This window comes from Diadema antillarum, unplaced genomic scaffold (assembly GCF_040938485.1).
Source record: "Diadema antillarum isolate AM-2024a unplaced genomic scaffold, OU_Dant_1.0 seq00002164_RagTag, whole genome shotgun sequence".
NCBI lineage: Eukaryota > Metazoa > Echinodermata > Echinoidea > Diadematoida > Diadematidae > Diadema > Diadema antillarum.
The window spans coordinates 21,067-38,818 of NW_027272803.1; the positions used below are offsets into that span (position 1 = coordinate 21,067).

Consider the following 17,752-nt stretch of genomic DNA (forward strand, 5'->3'; position numbering starts at 1 on the left):
AAGTTAATAGATAGTACATCAGTCAAGTTCATATGTTGGTGTTAGAGATCGGCAAAGTCTACATCCAGTGTTTCTTGACTCAGGTTGAGGGAAGTGCTTGTTGTTCAGGCAATGTCCATGGCATGACGGATGACACATGTAGAGGTCACTGTTGGACCTGTAGGTAAACCGCTTCCTTGAGAAAAGGCCACCCATTGCACATTGGGTGGCTGTAAAAGGCTTGGTATGACATCTGAGGAGTAAGATGGGCTGCTAGCGCCGCAGCAGCTATGTTGGTGATCTTTTCTCAGTCAACATAACATGCAGTTTGATTCTCTTTAGTTCTCATTTTTCATTAAAAGAAATATTGTTAACGGTAACATAGACCTATACCAAACTAGATTTTGATGATAACACAAGTTTGCAGAAAAGTGGAAATAAACAACAGCATAGATTTAGCTCTTGCGACAGATACTTCACTTCCCTGGAATGTCTCAGGGTTGGTTTCACAACCCCTTTCCCTAACACGCGAAGAAGAAACACATACAAACTTTCAAAACTCAAAACATTATAAAACATAAACAAGACAAAACTAAAGTAATGCGAACCGAAGTTAACTCTGGTATAACCAACTACTACAAGGTTCAGTCACAGTTTTTTTTTTTTTTTTTTGACAGTATGATAGACAATTCATGACAGATTATGCATCAGTCAAGTTCATGGCTGGTGTTGGAGATCTGCAAAGTCTCCATCCAGTGTCTCTTGGCTCAGGCTGAGGGAACTGTTTAGTGTAGATGAGGCAATGTCCATGGCACGACGGATGACAGATGTAGAGGTCACTGTGGGGCCTGTAGGTAAACCGCTTCCTTGCTGTTCCATGAGAATAGGTTGCACATAGCGTGGCTGCAGATGAGAGTAGTATGACATCTGTGGAGTGAGATGGGCTGGTGGCGCCGCTGCAGCTATGTTGGTGGCTAGCTGAAAATCCTGAAGGTGTTGTTGCGGCTAGCCTCAACTGCTGTTGCTGCTGCCCTGGTTGCTACTGCCTCAACTGCTGTTGCTGCTGCCCTGTGGAGCTCGGAGCAGCTACTGAAGTATGACCCCATCTTCTGTTTCCTGGGAATGGATGTGAGGGGAATGGATGTGAGGGAACATTGGTAATAATCGAGGCTCTTTCTTGTGCTTGTGGAGCTGCATTCTGAGCTGCCTGTAGCCTCTTCTCCTCTTGGTTTTCGTCTAACAGGTCGAGTGCGAGCCTCGTGGCAAGAGTGACGAATGAATGCATCCTTTATTGATACATTTGGCGCATTAGGTAAACCAAAAATTGCCCACTCTGAGCAGCTGCATCTCTTGCATCTGTTATTGCACCTCGCACGGACTCCAGTTCTGTGGACAGTGAGGAGAGTGCTCGAGCTGCCTTTTGACCGCGACGAGAAGTTGAGGGTAGTGATAAATCAGAGACGGCGTCACCTGAGTCATCTCGCTCAAGTTCCTTTCTCTTCTCAGTAAACTAGAAAATAAGGGAAACCAAGGGTATATCAATCAATAGGATACAATGAATGTGATCTTTTACTGGCAAATATGCATAAGGGTCGGGCCACACTTTTTGTAAATTTATGGGATTTCGCAGTGCCTTTAAACCCAATCTTTAATTGGCCTACATGTTATTTCTCGGAATATATTTTTCATATCCATTCCTTCAAATCATATCATATGGGATCCTTGTTTTGTTGAATTAACATAGCGATTTTCCAATTCAAATTTTAAGGTGAAAAGTTGTTATAACTTACGTTGGATCCTCTCTGGTGACGCAACTGCACTAGGAATGGCCGAGTGAATTCAAACTTGTTAAGGATCCATTCTTGTCTTGCTTTAAGTTCTGCAGCACCAGATCCCGATTTGCGAGATGTCTTTATGAGCTTTGAAAATTGGGTCCTCATATTGGGATACCAAATCCCTGACAAGTCTCCTGGATACAGTTCCAGCTCGGCCTCCTTTTCATGCCACGTTCTTCTCTTTTTCTCTCTGAGCTTGAACTCCGCTGATGACTCGTCATGAAGAAAAGTATGCTCTCGCAGCCACGTTACCATGTCATCTTCTTCTTCAGGAGTAAGTATTCGACACATCGTCTTCCTGGGCCTGAATGCAGTCTGGATATTGAAACAACCGGGAATGACTTTTTTACGACGAATGAAACAAGATATTTTTCCAGTTCTGCAAAAACGGGCATATTACACTGAATTAGAAATACGTAAGATTTGTTTTCTCTTTCTCCTACGGGTATTCTATTCCTTTCTTTTATCATTTTGTTTCCATACTATATTAAAAAAAATAGAATGTTCCCAATGCATTTTTCATTTTTCTATAAGCTTCTTTCATAAGTTTATTGGGGTGAAATGGTAAATGATACCTGATATATCATTCCAAATTTCGACCCCTCTTCAAATCACACTGTAAGGTTTACAATATCTATTACAGATGTAACACTGAGGGGCAACTCTGTTTAAATAAAATGAATAGTATAGGTGGAAAAATGAAATACTATATATATATATATATATATATATATATATATATTAATATACATATATATTCACCTCGTTTTGTGGAGACCGAGTCTGCGTATGTTCTAGGGTTCCTTCACTGTTGTTGACGGGGATTTCATCCGGAAGCGTAGGACTAGGAGTCGGCAAAGTAACCGGCGTAGGATCCGGTGGAGGAGCTGTAGACTGCTTCGTATTTCCTTTCCTTCCTCTGGTATTTTTGGCTGGAGAGTCTAATTCTGCCATGTCTGCTGTTTGTTATCGTGGCTCTCTTCGTGGCCCTTTTCTTTTCTTCAGTGGACCAGGAGTGGCTGAAGATACTGACGACATTTAATTTTTTAACGTGGCCAAGGACTGTGGATGTGATTTTTCTTAATACCTGAACAACAAATGAGTGCTAAGAAAGTACGTCATCACATGTTGCAACCACTGTAAAAAAGTGCTCGGTATTTGATCGAGTGCCAGTCGAAGCGTGATCGAGTTTAGTCGGGTATCAATCGATAGCAGTCCTGTATCGGTCGTGTAGCGGTCGAGTTATTCACGAAACCGATGAATCCTGGATCGAGATGATCTGAAACCAATCGTGTAGCATTCGAGTATAACTCGAGATGATCGGGAACTGAGCTTTTCCCTCTCCTTTTCCCTCTCTATTCTTCCCTGCTCCTCTTTCCTCGTTCTTCGTTGTCCAGTATCTGTCTGAGTGCATTTCCTCAAGTTCTGTTATTTCTGTGTTTTGTGTTGTTGTTGGTGCCGTTATTTTTTTTTTTTTTTTTTGGTGGCCGATTGCATATCTCCCTTTCCGTTCAATTTTCTTGGCATACCTGGCCCTATAGTGTCGGCAACAAATGTGATAATTATGCTATATGGTTTATATGTTTGCATTCTAAAATTCTAGTAAATTTGTTCATAGTATCAGCATCATACATCAATGAGTAAATGTACAATAGTATATAGAAGAATTTAAAATGAATATGTTTTATTGGTATAACAAATTGGTGCTGTTGTTGTTTTGTTCCAGTGTTCCACGTCTTACAAGCTTGGCTTTCTTAGTGGAACGCTGTTTTCCATCATTGTGATTATTTACTATTTTTGTTGCCATGGCAAAGTGCATTGTTTCTTTTTTATGACATCATTCGTGCATATACTTCATATTGTATTTGGAAAAAAATCCTTTAGCAGACGAGTGTAAGAAAAATGAAAAAAATTGTATCACTTTGAATTATGTCAACTTTTTCTTTTCTTTTTGATGATGGAAATAAATACACTATTGAATTGAAAATCCGTCCCGACCACACTAGATTTCCATACGACCGATTCCCGATCAGCTCGATCTCCTCTCGATCACTACCCGAGCTGTTGGTGTTCGGGCTTCCTACTCGAATATTTTGGACATGTCCAAAATTATCGTGAAGGAAGCAGGAGCGATGCCGATCAAGGTAGATCGACCCCGGATACCAGTGCCGAGCGAGCCCGACCAGGCCAAAAAAAAAAGCTTGATCGGGATTGATCGAGTTGATCTGATCGGCAGTGGGAACGCACCATAAGATAAGAGCATGCATTTCAGCATTGAGCATTCAAATTCATTTCAAGCCGGTGCGCAGCGGCGATGGAATCTCGTCGGTCATTCAAATTCGTGAAAAGGCAACCATGTTCCAAATAAGTTCATTCAATTTAAAGGAAGTCTTGCATTTAGTTCGCTTGGGGCGTGTGTAGCCATGTTCAGACGTATTTCTAGTCGGAGTAAAATTTTATGGCGCAGCAATTAAAATTAAAATTTATACTTATCTTACCACGACCCTGTGTCCACAAGACGGTCGTGGGAAGAAACTCCGACCAATTTACCACGGCCTTCGCGGAGATCACCTTTGAGGGTCGGTGTAACTTTCGGAAGTGGTAGCGCCGCGCACGTCGACCATACGATTGTTTTTTTACCAGCGGCATTTGTCTTCTCCATTCTTGTTGATGGAAATTTCTGCATGAGCGCTAGCTTCTTCGTCGCGATCGACTAGAATTGCACTACACACGCACGTGTACTCGCAAAATGTCAACATTGCGATTTGACCCAGGAAGTTTTACCTAGGTCGTAAGGTATGTAAGTTCATAGATATTCCGAGGGCTTGTCCGCGCGGGCAATTTACTCCCACCGGCTAGTCATGGTAGCGAGATACTCCTGAGAAAACGCAGGAGTATCTCGTTCGGAGGAAGAGGTCGTGGTAACTTCCTCCGATCCGAAGAAGGTACCACGACCTTGTTCAGACGGGCACTACTCCGACCTATCCTCCGAAGTTACTCCGACCAAGCTTCCTCCGACCCTTCCTCCGATGTTACTTCAACCAAAACTGCCTCCGTCTGAACACAGCTTGTGTGTCTTTTTCACATAGCTTTGAATATAGATTTGGCTTCATGATGAATGTTATTTATTTTGCCGTATAGGTCCACCTGTTTATTCTAATATTTGAACTCAATAAGGAGCATGACGAGGGTAGAATGGTAGTCATTGATACAGGCACATCAGGTATTGTATAAAACGAGCAAAATAACGGAGGTTGATTGACACCTTCGAGAAAATCAATTTCGACTACATGGAAACTAAAACTACGATCATTGTAGGTCATTGTTAGATCATTGTGTGTCAGTCTGTCTTTAAATTGATGCATTGTTTGATTACTGTTGGAGCGTTGTCCCTTTTTAGTGCGTGCGGTGTCATCAGGGAGTATGTCTAAATAGTTGTTGTGTTGTTTGGTGCATGCACTGCTGATTGGATCTTATGATTTAAAATTTCTTGAAATGAAAACCCAAGAACACATGAACACAGAACAATACATATACTTCAACATGATTGAATGCATATAAGCCTGGGTTGTGTACACCTCTTTGCTTGTTTTCTAAGAAACTTTCGCCCATAGCTGCCCACATCCTTACCCCTTAAAGGGATGGTACAGTATTGGTGGAGATGAGAATTCGGCTTTTAACTTTTTTTTTGCGATATGATTTTAAATTTCTTGAAATGAAAACCCAAGAACACATGAACACGGAACAATACAAACATTTCAACATGATTGAATGCACATAATAAGCCTGAGTTGTGCACACCTCTTTGCTTGTTTTATAAGAAACTTTCGCCCATAGCTGCCCCCATCCTTACCCCTTAAAGGATGGTACAGTATTGGTGGAGATGAGAATTCGGCTTTAAACTTTTTTTGCGAGATACCAAGAAAACACTTATGAGATAGTACAGAGCATACCATTCTAAGAGCAATTCAAAGTTTGTTTAATGAAAATCGGTTTTAGAATGACTGAAACATCCAAAAACAAAGTAAAATAAAGCTATCATAATAAAAGTTGGGTCCCACATTTTATTAGGAACGCTCTGTTTTGGATATATCAGCCATTTCAAACCCAATTTTTATCAAATAAACATTGAATTCCTCATGGAATTACATGCATTTTCTTATTTCATAAGTGGTTTCTCATTATCTCACCAACAAAATGTTAGAAACTTGAAGTTAGGTCTCAACCAAAACTATACGATACCTTTAACCCTCATTCTTCAAAATATTATGAAATACATTACTTTAACATACACTGCAAAAATAATGGTGTTAGATTAATAATAGCCTGTTCCATACGGGAACCTGGTTGTCTGTGTATCAAGTATGTGGGGATTTCAGAATTTAGTATGGAACGGGTTAACACACAAAATGAAATCAGCACCGGACTCCGAAATTTAAGACCAGCTCGGTATTTCATATTAACACCAGCCTTTTTGCAGTAGGCCTACAATGATTTGCGTAATAAGCCTTTGTGAGTGGTGTATACCGGTGTGCTTACCTTCGCCTCTTCGTCCCCCATCCTTACCCCATTACCCCTTCTAAAAAAATCCTTCCTTAAATTCATTGCACGTAGTAGAAAATTGATCATCTTAACATGAAATTGAACGCCCAAAACATGCTCATCGGGACTATCGCGTAGATTTGAATGCACGAGTGGAAATTTCATTTGACGGAAACGAAATTGAGCTCCCATAAATGCAATTTATCACTAGCATTCTGAATTTGAATGCCCGAATATCTTCGCGTGCGTGCGCTATGTGAAATTCAATGCACATTCATGAATTAGAATGTCAAAAGTATGAAATTGACCGGGGAAAGCTATTATCAAAAGAAGTGGTCATGACTGCTTGGTTTAGACACATAATGAGGAAGAGGGATTAAAATGGCACAAAATTCATCCCTAATTCACCAAAATACAACGATCTTATGTTCCCATGCTCAAATTTATGTAGCCATGTCAAGAGTGTTCGTATACGTTACTTGGGCGACCATTGCATTACCATCCATAGACTTTGCACGTGCAACGTGAATCTACTTTGTGGGTCTTGCACAGCAACGCTAACACCAGCACCAACTTGAAATGACAAAGATGATAATCCCTAGGGGCTAGTGTTAGTCAATGGGGAAAAAGCACGTAAATCGCAACACAAACGGCGGAGCTCGGTTCAGCAGACGACATTCAACATCGAGCTCAACACCACCTACCAGAAATACGTATTTGAGGTCAACTTTCCAACACCGACTGGTTTCAAGTTCGGTTTTATCACCGGTGATACTAGTGCTGAGATAGCACTAGCACTAGCACCGACCTTCAAATCACCCATTGTACACTTGTACATTGTACACTTGTACATTGTACACAAGAATTAACCTATATGATGGCATTACCTGCATGACGGCATTAACCAGATTGTGTGGTTTATCATAGCAAATAAATCCTCCTCAGTTCAAGGTCGTGGTTCCGCAGTTTCCCGAATGGCTGAAAATTGGATACCGAATTTTAATCGCGACTCCGGGACCAGCGCTCTCCTTGCGTGGGAAGACAATAGGGAGTTTTCACTAAAGGCAGACGTCCACTAGGGCGCGGACAAGCCTAGGAAGGGTTGCGATAGCAAATTCTGTCATTTCGGCATCCTGTCCGCGTCAGACGAGGAAAAAGTGTGCGAATCGGCTTTTCCTGGGACATTCCTAGGAATGTCCGTGGAATGTCCGCGGACTGACTGCGGACATTCCTAGTGTCCTAGGAATCATTCCAGAAGAGCGCGAAATACCCCGGAATATGCTAATCGTAGCCGGGCAGCGCGGAAGCATCTAGGATTTCACCAGGAATGATTAAATCATGAACGAGGACAATCAGGATGACTCGCGGGCAACAAGAGTTAGATATGCGGACAATATGGGGAAACAGGGGAAAAATTATAAATTGGGAGCCGACTTTCGATTTTTCTCATTTGACTGCTAGCCCTCATGGAGATCACACCAGTCGAAATTCACTTTGCCCTATTGCTTCAAATACCAGCCGTGAGAGGTGCCAAGATAGCACTGGCCCTGGTCCCCTTGGAATGTGGATGGTCATTATCAAACAAGTTAGATAATTTGTCAAGCCTATAACATAGTACGTTGACATAATATATATATATACACTTTTGTGGGTTTTGAGTTGGGCGGTCACATTTAAAGCGAACAAAACGATGCACTGTGTATACGATGTAATGGCTTCTATCAAAAGTCCCTCAAATGAAAATGATTTCTGAAAAGAACGCAAAAACAAAATCAAAAACAAAGTTTACTCGGAGCGGAGAACGCTGCTTCCTCTTTTTCCTAGTTACTGTTGGCAAAATATCCACTGCCTTCTGCTTTGCTTCCTTCATTTGGGACTTATGAGAAATGCTGATATTTACCTGTTTCTAATCAATGGAAGAGAGGTTTGTCTGTTTGGCTAGCATGGGGACCTCGCCTCCCTTATTGGTCTTTTTGCGTTTCATTGACATTATACTGCATTGATCTATTTTTTCAACTTTCAAAATCCTTTCGCACTAACGTGTTGACTCTTTCATGTCTTGATCATAAAATGTCCGCATTGGCTCCGGACACTTGCATATATAGATCCGCATCGGATCCGCTCTGTCCTAAAACGTTCCTGGTGTCTTCCGCTTTCATTCGCGAAGCTTCCACACAGCGGGATTCTTTCAGGAGCGTTTGCGGAAGGAGCAGAAGAGTTACGGACAGGCGGGAATGTCCTGATGATGTCCTGACGACAAGTTGCTGAAAGTGTCAGGAAGTTCATTTCCGCGTCCAAATTTTGGTCTCGATCAAAATTTGGACGCGGAAGTTTGTCTCTCTCCCGAAGGTGCGGAAACGCCCGGACATGTTTAAGACAGTGAACGGACACTTTCAAGAACGTGCAGAGAGGTTGCTTAACGAGTGCGGAATACCAAATTTGCTTTCCGCGTCTTGTCCGCGTCTTGTCCGCGGCCTGGTGGACGCCTGGTCTAAACGACGGAAAGACCTAGAATACTCGGAAGCAATCAGCTGTGAAATTCCCCGTACTCGGACTCCCGTCCCATCAGTTTCGCTTTCCTGTTAGGACGGAGGTGTAAGGACAAGATTGCTGATTGGCTGGCTGGCTGGCTGGTTTTCTCCTGCTTTGGCCGAATGCCGTACTCGTTTTCCCCAGGACGGAACGTTTCTCGGATTTGATGATGTACAGAAGCTAATTTTGCACACGGCACGCTCAACTACCGGCTGCGTCGTGCTTGCGAAAACTCCCTAATGAAGAGCAGGACGCACGTCGCTTGGAGAATGCGGTGTCGACCCAGCCCCAGTAGGCCTACACTCTGCCGAAATGGAAGAAAGCTTCGCCATATATACGTAACAGTCTTCTGTAAGGTTATGTTATGAAACGAAATAACCTGCCATCCAGACTGTAAACAATAACGAGGAACGACTGCCCTATTAATGTACATAATCTCAGCTTTAATACGTCAACCTTACCCGCTACTTTCACGAAGCAACAAATCATTTCGAGCGAATGATACAAAAATGAGTGGCATCCCTATAGAATACATCAAACAGGTGGAGATACATCTAAAAGAACAGGCTATCGCGTTTGAGAGGAGGCGAGTGATAGAGGTAGAGGAAGGAATCTGAAGCTGGAGAAAAGAATTGGCGAGCTGGAAAAGGAGGTTAGTGCACCGCGATCAGAGTGGAAACGCACATCTCGGCAATTAGCTGGGCATACCAGAGTTTATCATCGGCAATGAGGATTACACAGCTCTTGTCGAGAAAATGGCGGAGAAGTTCGGGTTTAAAGGTAGAAAGAGCGCATTGCGATGGCAAAGCAGTAAAGGATAGACCTAGGCATATTATCTTCAAAACTCTTTCGTACCGTGAAAAAGTCGACCTCATAAAGAATCAGCACCAGAACCTAGCGTAGGAGGCATACTTCATGATGGATGACCTCACAGCTGATGATCAGGCTAATAAGAAGAAGTGGTCTGCAGCCAGTCAAAAACTCTACAAGAACGGCGTGAAGCTTCGCTTCTTTGCTGGCAAATGGAGGAACCGGACCGGAATCCCGCACATCTTCGATTCCTCCAATTTGATGACCGTGATACTAGGGAGGTTTTGTTAGTGTATGTTCATTGCTTCACCATCTCCAATATGATTCATTTATAATATTGTTCCTCATGTCTATTTCTCTCTTTCTCTTGTTCCACTCATTCACCTCTCCACCCCTCTTTCTCTATCAGCATATATACTGAGCAGAAATGATAACCAAAAAAGAGCACTAGATTTCTTGGGATTTGTAAAACTGAAAATTTAAAATGGAACGTTCATATACAACATATCTCTGATAAAATTGCCCGTAATGCAGGTATACACCATAAACTGTAGCATTATGTTGTAATGAAAATATATGAATTCATAAATGCTTTACAATTCCTTGATGCTATCGTACTTCTGATATTGCTACATTGTCTGGGCATCCACAAAAAAAAAGTTATAACAGCATATTAAGGTGTACTAACTCAGGTTTTCAGGATCATTCAGATCCCTTATTCGCAGAATAAAAAAACACTCAAGGTAAACTACATTGATTTTTAAAAAACGAAATTGCGTGTTCCAAACTGAGATTATTTCCCTATCAAGGGAAACCAAAATCTAAAAATAATTATGTGAATTGAATGAAAACAGCAATACAAGTAGAACATATTAGTGAGAGGAAATCGGACATCCTGTCCAACCTTTGGTTGGATTTCGTGGTCATAGCTCAAAGCTATGATTAAAAAAAGAAAAGAAAAATAAATGAGTATACACCACAGAGTGCAGTACTTATCAGGTAAAGTTCATTTACTCTCAGTCTTGTCAGAGTTTACCCATATACTAACTCGACCGGCATTTTTAAATGATGTACCCGTGCCGTGAATTCAGGACCACCTCACTATTTTACACTTTCTTTATGGGTTATTACTCGGTTTCTTTCTCCCTGTCAGGAATACGTTTTTATTTTGTATATTCTCTCTCATTCCCCTTTTTTCTTCCACACGAATCTTTTCAGGACTTACCCCTTTTCTCTCTCTCTCTCTCTCTCTCTCTCCCACAGCATTCATTCCTAGATTCCACTCAACCTCCTCCCCTTCACTTTTCTTTAGCTTTCATTCATTTTTTTTTTGCCTTTCCTCTATCTGTTACTCTGTCATAGTCTAATCTCTCCTCGACTTACATCTTTCCTTCCCGATTTATCCATCCTTTCGTCGTTTTGATTACGCGTTCCTTAGTCCACATTGTTCTCCGACTTCCTTTATCTCTCTTGGTTTCCTGAAACTTCACTTCTATCTGCTATCTCCATGATTTTCCAACCTTCAACTTCTCCCTCGTCCCCTCCTGTCTATTTCATTTTTCTTCTCCCAACGGTTTCCGAACCCTCTATCTAATTTCAATTCTATTCTTCCTTGAGGCTCTCTCTCCTTTTCTCCCTTCTCCACTAGTGCAACTTCAACTTTCAGCTAACTGTTGCCCCTACTTTTCACTATTTTCACTATTTGCCTTTCTTACACTCCCCCTATGGCTTCACATCGATTGATATTATGATAGTTCATGTAGATAGTGTAAATATTTTAAGATGAATACACAACTCTTTAAGAACGATTTAGTCTAAAATTTATTTTTGGTATGAAATCATTTCAATGTAAGCACGTATTATCGACTTACATTTCCATGTGAAATGAGTTTAACACTTAGCGTATCACATATTAATAGTTTTTCCATTAATGCAAACTTTGAGGAATTACAATTGTTGTTTGAATCAGTTCTGCAATCTCAATTTAGGAGCGCCCGGTGCGCTCCCCCTGGATCCGCAACTGATTATTATCGGCGATTTCAATGTCAATTCACTTTCGGACGATGACAAAACAAGTGAATATAATGATGGAATGGTATGATATGCATCAACTTATCAAAACACCTACCCGAATAAAGCTAGGCATAGTATCTCTTTGATTGATCATATATATTCAAATATTAAATAGTTCTTGTCAGATTTCAGCTGAAACCAAATTAGCTATGTCATGTGTCACTTACCTGTTTTTGTTTTGTCTGAGTGTAACTAAAAAAAAAAAAAATACAAGATCGACACCTCATGCTTCTGGAAAAAAAAGTTTCCGCAGCTATATAAGCTATTCTCCAGTAGCGTTAGGGGATCATTTAGATTGTATTTCATGGGAAACTTGCATTGAGATGATTTGTTGGTTTTTCTACAACTTGTACACGTGTAAAGATTGTGGAATCTGTTTTCAAACACTCATCGATGTCTGTACTCAACCCTTGATCATATTATTTCTTATGTTGATTTCTGCCTGTGCACACATTGAAAGCAGCCCAGTTTGAATAAACTCAAGGCCAAAGTCATTATAATGTCATTTGAATCGCCTGATATTTCTAGGAGCTCGCATAGAATACTAGGTATTGACAAGGGCGCCGAAGCGGGGGGGGGGGGGGGGGAGGGGCAGAGGGGGCACTCCCCCCCCCTTCCCCCTCCCAGCAGCAAATAAAATGTATGAAGGAGAGGGCATAACTTATACAAGTAATTTTAGTGCAAGATAGTAGCCTCGTGTCCTTCGACGAGTGTGCCCCTGAAACATACCTTTAGTAAACCCTTTCATTTTTCATTTTCTTCTAAACTTTCTAGCAGTATAAGAATATTTTTCATTGCTCGAACAATGCGATCATGTTTAAGCTTTTATTGAACACATTTCAGACTATAACCGAAAGGCAAAGTGAAAGTTACTCACCAATGCATGCTGGCGCTGACCTATAGCCTATGTACGCAATGCACCCATCGGCTCATCCACTTTTAGAAATCTCAGAGGATATGGCCAATCCCAAGATAGTGAAGTGCTTCCGACAGTTTCAGCTCATCAATAATGGACTTTTGTTAGAAGCAGCTATCAATCCCTACGTTCATGAGAAACGAATATTTTCGATGATTCTGAGATCTCGCTCGCGTTGTTCGTGCATATAAATGTGTATAAATAAATGTTTCTGAAAGGATATTGCATGACAAAATGGGAAAATGTCACTTCTGTTATTTTGAGTTAACAATAGCGTAATACAAATTTGAAGTTAGTTGATCAGGCATGAAAGTCTATATACTAGGTGCTACAAAAACATTTCCCACTTTCAATCCTTTATAGTTCAAAAAATGACACTAACATTGATATGAGCAATAACTGAATAGTGTACAATTTTGTTGGAGGTAAATTGAAAATGAAAGCATAATTCAGTTTCGTTAAATTCAACATTAATTTTTCAGTAAGGTTGCAGATTTTGCTCTATTTTCAACCCTTTGTGCAAAACTTCAACTTTGCACAGGGGGTTATTGGTGTGTATAGGAGTGTGTTGCTGATACCCAGGCAATGGTTCTGGAAAATGGCCAGGATTGGAATGCTCTATTACATATTCATGAGGAATTCCACTATCACAGCTAGTCTTTATTCATTCTGAAATGCGGTGTATGCAAGCACATGGAAACATGTGCTCACTTTTTTTTCATGTGCATGCATTTCACCCTGTGTCATGAATTCAGACTAGCAGTGCTCAGGGCGATCCACATAAGTAATTAATAAAGCATTCATGTGCCTTGCAGCAGAGCTTTGAACAGGTGGTAGCCATGTCCATTGTTCAGGGTCATTGTAAGCACACACACATACACATCGTTAGTTCCTGTGTAAAGTTCAAGTTTTGTACAGAGGGTTAAAATTTGCTCAAAATCTGCAACCTAACATTGAAATAAATCATTGATTTCATGAAACTAATATAGGCTTTCATATTCAAATCACATCCAACTAAATTGTACACTATTCAGCTATTACTCATATCAATGACAGTTTTAGCTGATCAAAAGTGGGAAATGTTTTTTGTAACACCTAGTACATTCCGAAGCGATCGCTCGCTCTGCCCGTACTTAGTAGAATGAATAGTTTCTTCTTCTTCTTCTGATTAAGTCTGCCTCCTTCAATAGACTGAAGATTCTTGCAGACTGGTGCTATTTACATTATAATACAATTTATTTACAGATATTTACAAGCACATAGAAAATTTGACGAAAATACTAGCCACTGTGATCAACCGCTAGACGGTTTCGAAATGATCCCACAGATGGCGCTGAAACAATTTCTGACGACAGGGAATTCCAGTTCCTTACAGTTCTTGGGAAGAACGAATGGCGATGCGATTCAGTTCTCGAATATGGTACCTGATAGGAGTGTGGTTGCGAGGCTCTCGTTAACTGAGTAGCCTGTTTGATGATATAGTCCTGTGCTGAAAGAGTTTTCATAAGTTGTGATCACAGTCCTTCGCAGTGATTTTTAAGTTATGTTTAAATCTAGGTCCTGCCATTGCGAATTCATCTGGAGCAATTACGCTGTAATTTTACTGAACGCTGTTTTCATTTCATTCATTTCATTTCATTTTTATTTCATTTCCGGCCAAAATATATAATATGACAATTTCATATAAACAAATTAAGTACAATGTAACTATTACATTTCCAAATGAAATTTAGATGCACGTCATTTGTTTACATGACTCAATAAACATACTAGTTGAAAAAATACATGGGCAAAATGTGACTGAATCATAAGAAAGAAAAGGTCGGAAATGGAGGGGACTGCTAAAAAGCCAAGCTTGTAGAATGCAGTCCCCTCGTGAGTCGTGAAAAATTATAGTAATAATGTAACAAGACAATTTGACATAGTCCTCGGGAAACAGAAAATAAAACAAGTATAAGCACACAAAACGCACACACAGACAAAAACAAAGCTGCTCTCTTACATACGCGAGGAAAGAATAAATAGGAGGTCAAAGGCCAGAGGGGGACAGGAAGACAGAGGAAGAGAGAGAAAAGGGCAAAGGAGGAAGAGTTCAAGGGCCAATGCCAGGGCACATGAGACTTTGGTCTTACCAAGAAGTGGACTATCTATAAGTAATATATATAACAGTTATGAAATAGATTAAACAAAGTAAAGACATTAACAGCAAAGAAGTCAGTTAGCAACTTTCGAAATGCAAATCCCAGTGATATAAGAATTGATAAACATTTTCTTTAATTTCAAAGTAAAAGTGTTAAAACTTAGAGATTCTTTTATGCTGCTGTCAAGGGAGTTCCAAAATTTAGGTCCAGCGAAGGAGAATATAGACTTTGCCAAAACCGTCCTAGAGAGTGGTAAATGGAATTCATTGATTTGTCTCGTGGGGTATGAATGTACAGTTTTATTTTGAATAAACATGGAATCAAACGCAAAAGGAAGGGAATTATTTATCAATTTGTACATAAACTGACCTAAATTCAAACAATACAAATCCTTAATTTTTAAAGTATTATTTTGATAAAACAAATCGTTTGTATGACATCTCCACGACTCTCTACAAATAATACGAAGAGCTTTTTTCTGCAATAATAATATTCTTTCTAGATATGAGGAGTAAGTGTTGCCCCAGGCGAGAATGCCATAGTTCAGATAGGGTAAAATTAAAGATGAATATAACATAAATAAAACATTTTGGGGGAAATAAAATTTAACTTTATTGATTACGCCGACATTTCTAGAAATTGTACGGCAAATTGAATCAATATGCAAGTTCCAAGTGAGCTTATTATCAAGGATCAAACCTAAAAATCGAATTGAAGAAACTTCTTCTACAACTTCATTATCCAAATAAATGTTCTGAGATAACTTTTCCAAAGAATTACTAAAAAGCATACATTTAGTTTTTTGAAAATTAATTGATAATTTGTTGGCTCTAGTCCAGTAAAGTAACTTTTTTATCTCGATATTCATAGTATCAATCAATAACACAGGATCAGAACTCGAAAAGAACACATTTGTATCATCAGCAAATAATAGAAAGGAAAGAATACTTGATGAATGTTCAATATCATTGATGTAAAGAACAAATAAAAGTGGACCAAGTAAACTTCCTTGCGGTACACCACAAGTGATATCATGCATAACAGATTTATGACCATTAATATAAACAAATTGTTTGCGATTAGTAAGGTAGCTCCTGAACCACTCCAAGGCCATGCCTCGAATACCATAATGGGATAATTTGTAAAGGAGTATTTTGTGGTCAATGGTATCGAAGGCCTTGGAGAAGTCCAGGAACACACCTATAGTATGATGAAATTTATCGATGGCTTTGGAGACTTTATCTAAGAAAGTAAGGACTACATGAGATGTGTTGTATTCTTGCCGAAAACCAAACTGATTATTAGAAGTAATGTTATGCTTATTAAGAAAATCCAAAAGTCTAAAATGTACAACTTTTTCCAGTAATTTAGAGATAGTGGATAACAAAGATATTGGTCTATAATTACTGATGTCTTCCCTATCCCCTTTCTTAAAAATAGGAATAACCTTAGATACTTTCATAGCCTCGGGGACAACGCCATTACCTAAAGACAAATTAAACACATGAACCAAAGGGTCAACAACAAACTCTATGATATTTTTTAAAAGAACATTATCAATATTATCATAACCAACACCTTTTTTACTCTTTAAATTCCGAACTATATCAATTAGTTCGTTCCGGTGAGTGGGAGCAAAAAAACAGGAGCTGGGATTAGGCGTTTGTAAAAAATCAACAAATAACTTTTGAGATTTAGGAATCTTTTTAGCAAAATTATTTCCTATTTGTGAAAAATATTGATTAAAAACATCAGCTATAAACCTTGAATCAACAATTGTAAGATCATTATGTTTGATTGTAGTAATACGGGATGTTTCTTTGTTTCTATTAATGGCCGAATCAATAACTTTCCAAGTATTTTGGATATCATGTTTAAAATAATGTATCTGATCACTGAAATATTTTCGCTTTGCACAACGCAAAATTTGAGTAAGAACATTCTTATATGAAATATATTTATGACGAGATTCCTCAGTACGTTTGATTTTATCAGCGTAATACAAATTATTTTTTCGGTTAATTGACCGCAACAAGGACTTTGATATCCACGGGAGTCTCGGGAATCTTTTATAATTACTATTATTTTTCTTAACTAAAGGAACATACTTATTTAAGAGCAAATTCAATTTTCTCATAAATAAATTATAAGCATAATTTGGGTCCTCAGCATCATATACCTCAGACCAATCTACTGCATTAAAACCATCTTGCAACCGAGCTATATTATCTGGTGTAACTTTTCGAAAATACACTACAGAAGAATTCAAATTAAATTTGCGATTAACTGGAATATGAGTAAATATGGGGTAATGGTCGGACAAATCTGATAAAACAATGCCAGAAAAGGGTAATGGGTTGATATTGCAGAATATATTATCAATAAGTGTTGCTGAATGATTAGTTACTCTAGTTGGCTTTGTTATAAGGGGTAAAAAAGATGAGGACATCATAATATCTAATAAATTCTGAGCAGAATTTAATGTCTGAAACTTGGATAAATCTACGTTAAAATCTCCCATAATATAACAATCTTTATTGTTAAAAATTGGATTTTGCAATAACGATTGCAGATAAGTAAAGAAATCTTGAACCTCAGAATTCGGAGGTCGGTACATGACTAATACAAGTATGTTCCTAGAACCAGGCACGTTAATTTCAATAAAGAGTGATTCTACAGCTTCACTCATGCAGTTCAATCCACTATGAATAATATAATCAAGGTTTTGCTTTATATACAGGGCAACTCCTCCGCCTTTCTTGTGCTGACGACTGTTTTCTATAAAATCATACCCGGGAAGAGAGAACGTAGGCATAGAAGTCGGACTGATCCATGTTTCACTCAGACCAATTACAGAGAAAGATGATTTATGAATGTCATTCATGAAACAGCAAAAATTATCAAAATTACGATTCAAACTCCTT

At 39.3% G+C, this 17,752-nt stretch overlaps 1 protein-coding gene across 1 annotated transcript in view; it reads right to left on the reverse strand.

The window, feature by feature from the left end:
- Nucleotides 1-953: 953 nt before the first annotated feature.
- The window catches only part of LOC139714114 (ileal sodium/bile acid cotransporter-like), a 48,117-nt gene continuing 31,318 nt past the window's right edge, over nucleotides 954-17,752 (reverse strand). Inside the window, exons 4-5 of the mRNA XM_071625836.1 lie at nucleotides 1,930-2,129; nucleotides 954-1,095 (exon numbers count right to left, since the gene is read on the reverse strand). Coding sequence (XP_071481937.1) covers nucleotides 954-1,095; nucleotides 1,930-2,129 — 342 coding nt within the window. The remainder of the gene's footprint in view (nucleotides 1,096-1,929; nucleotides 2,130-17,752) is intronic.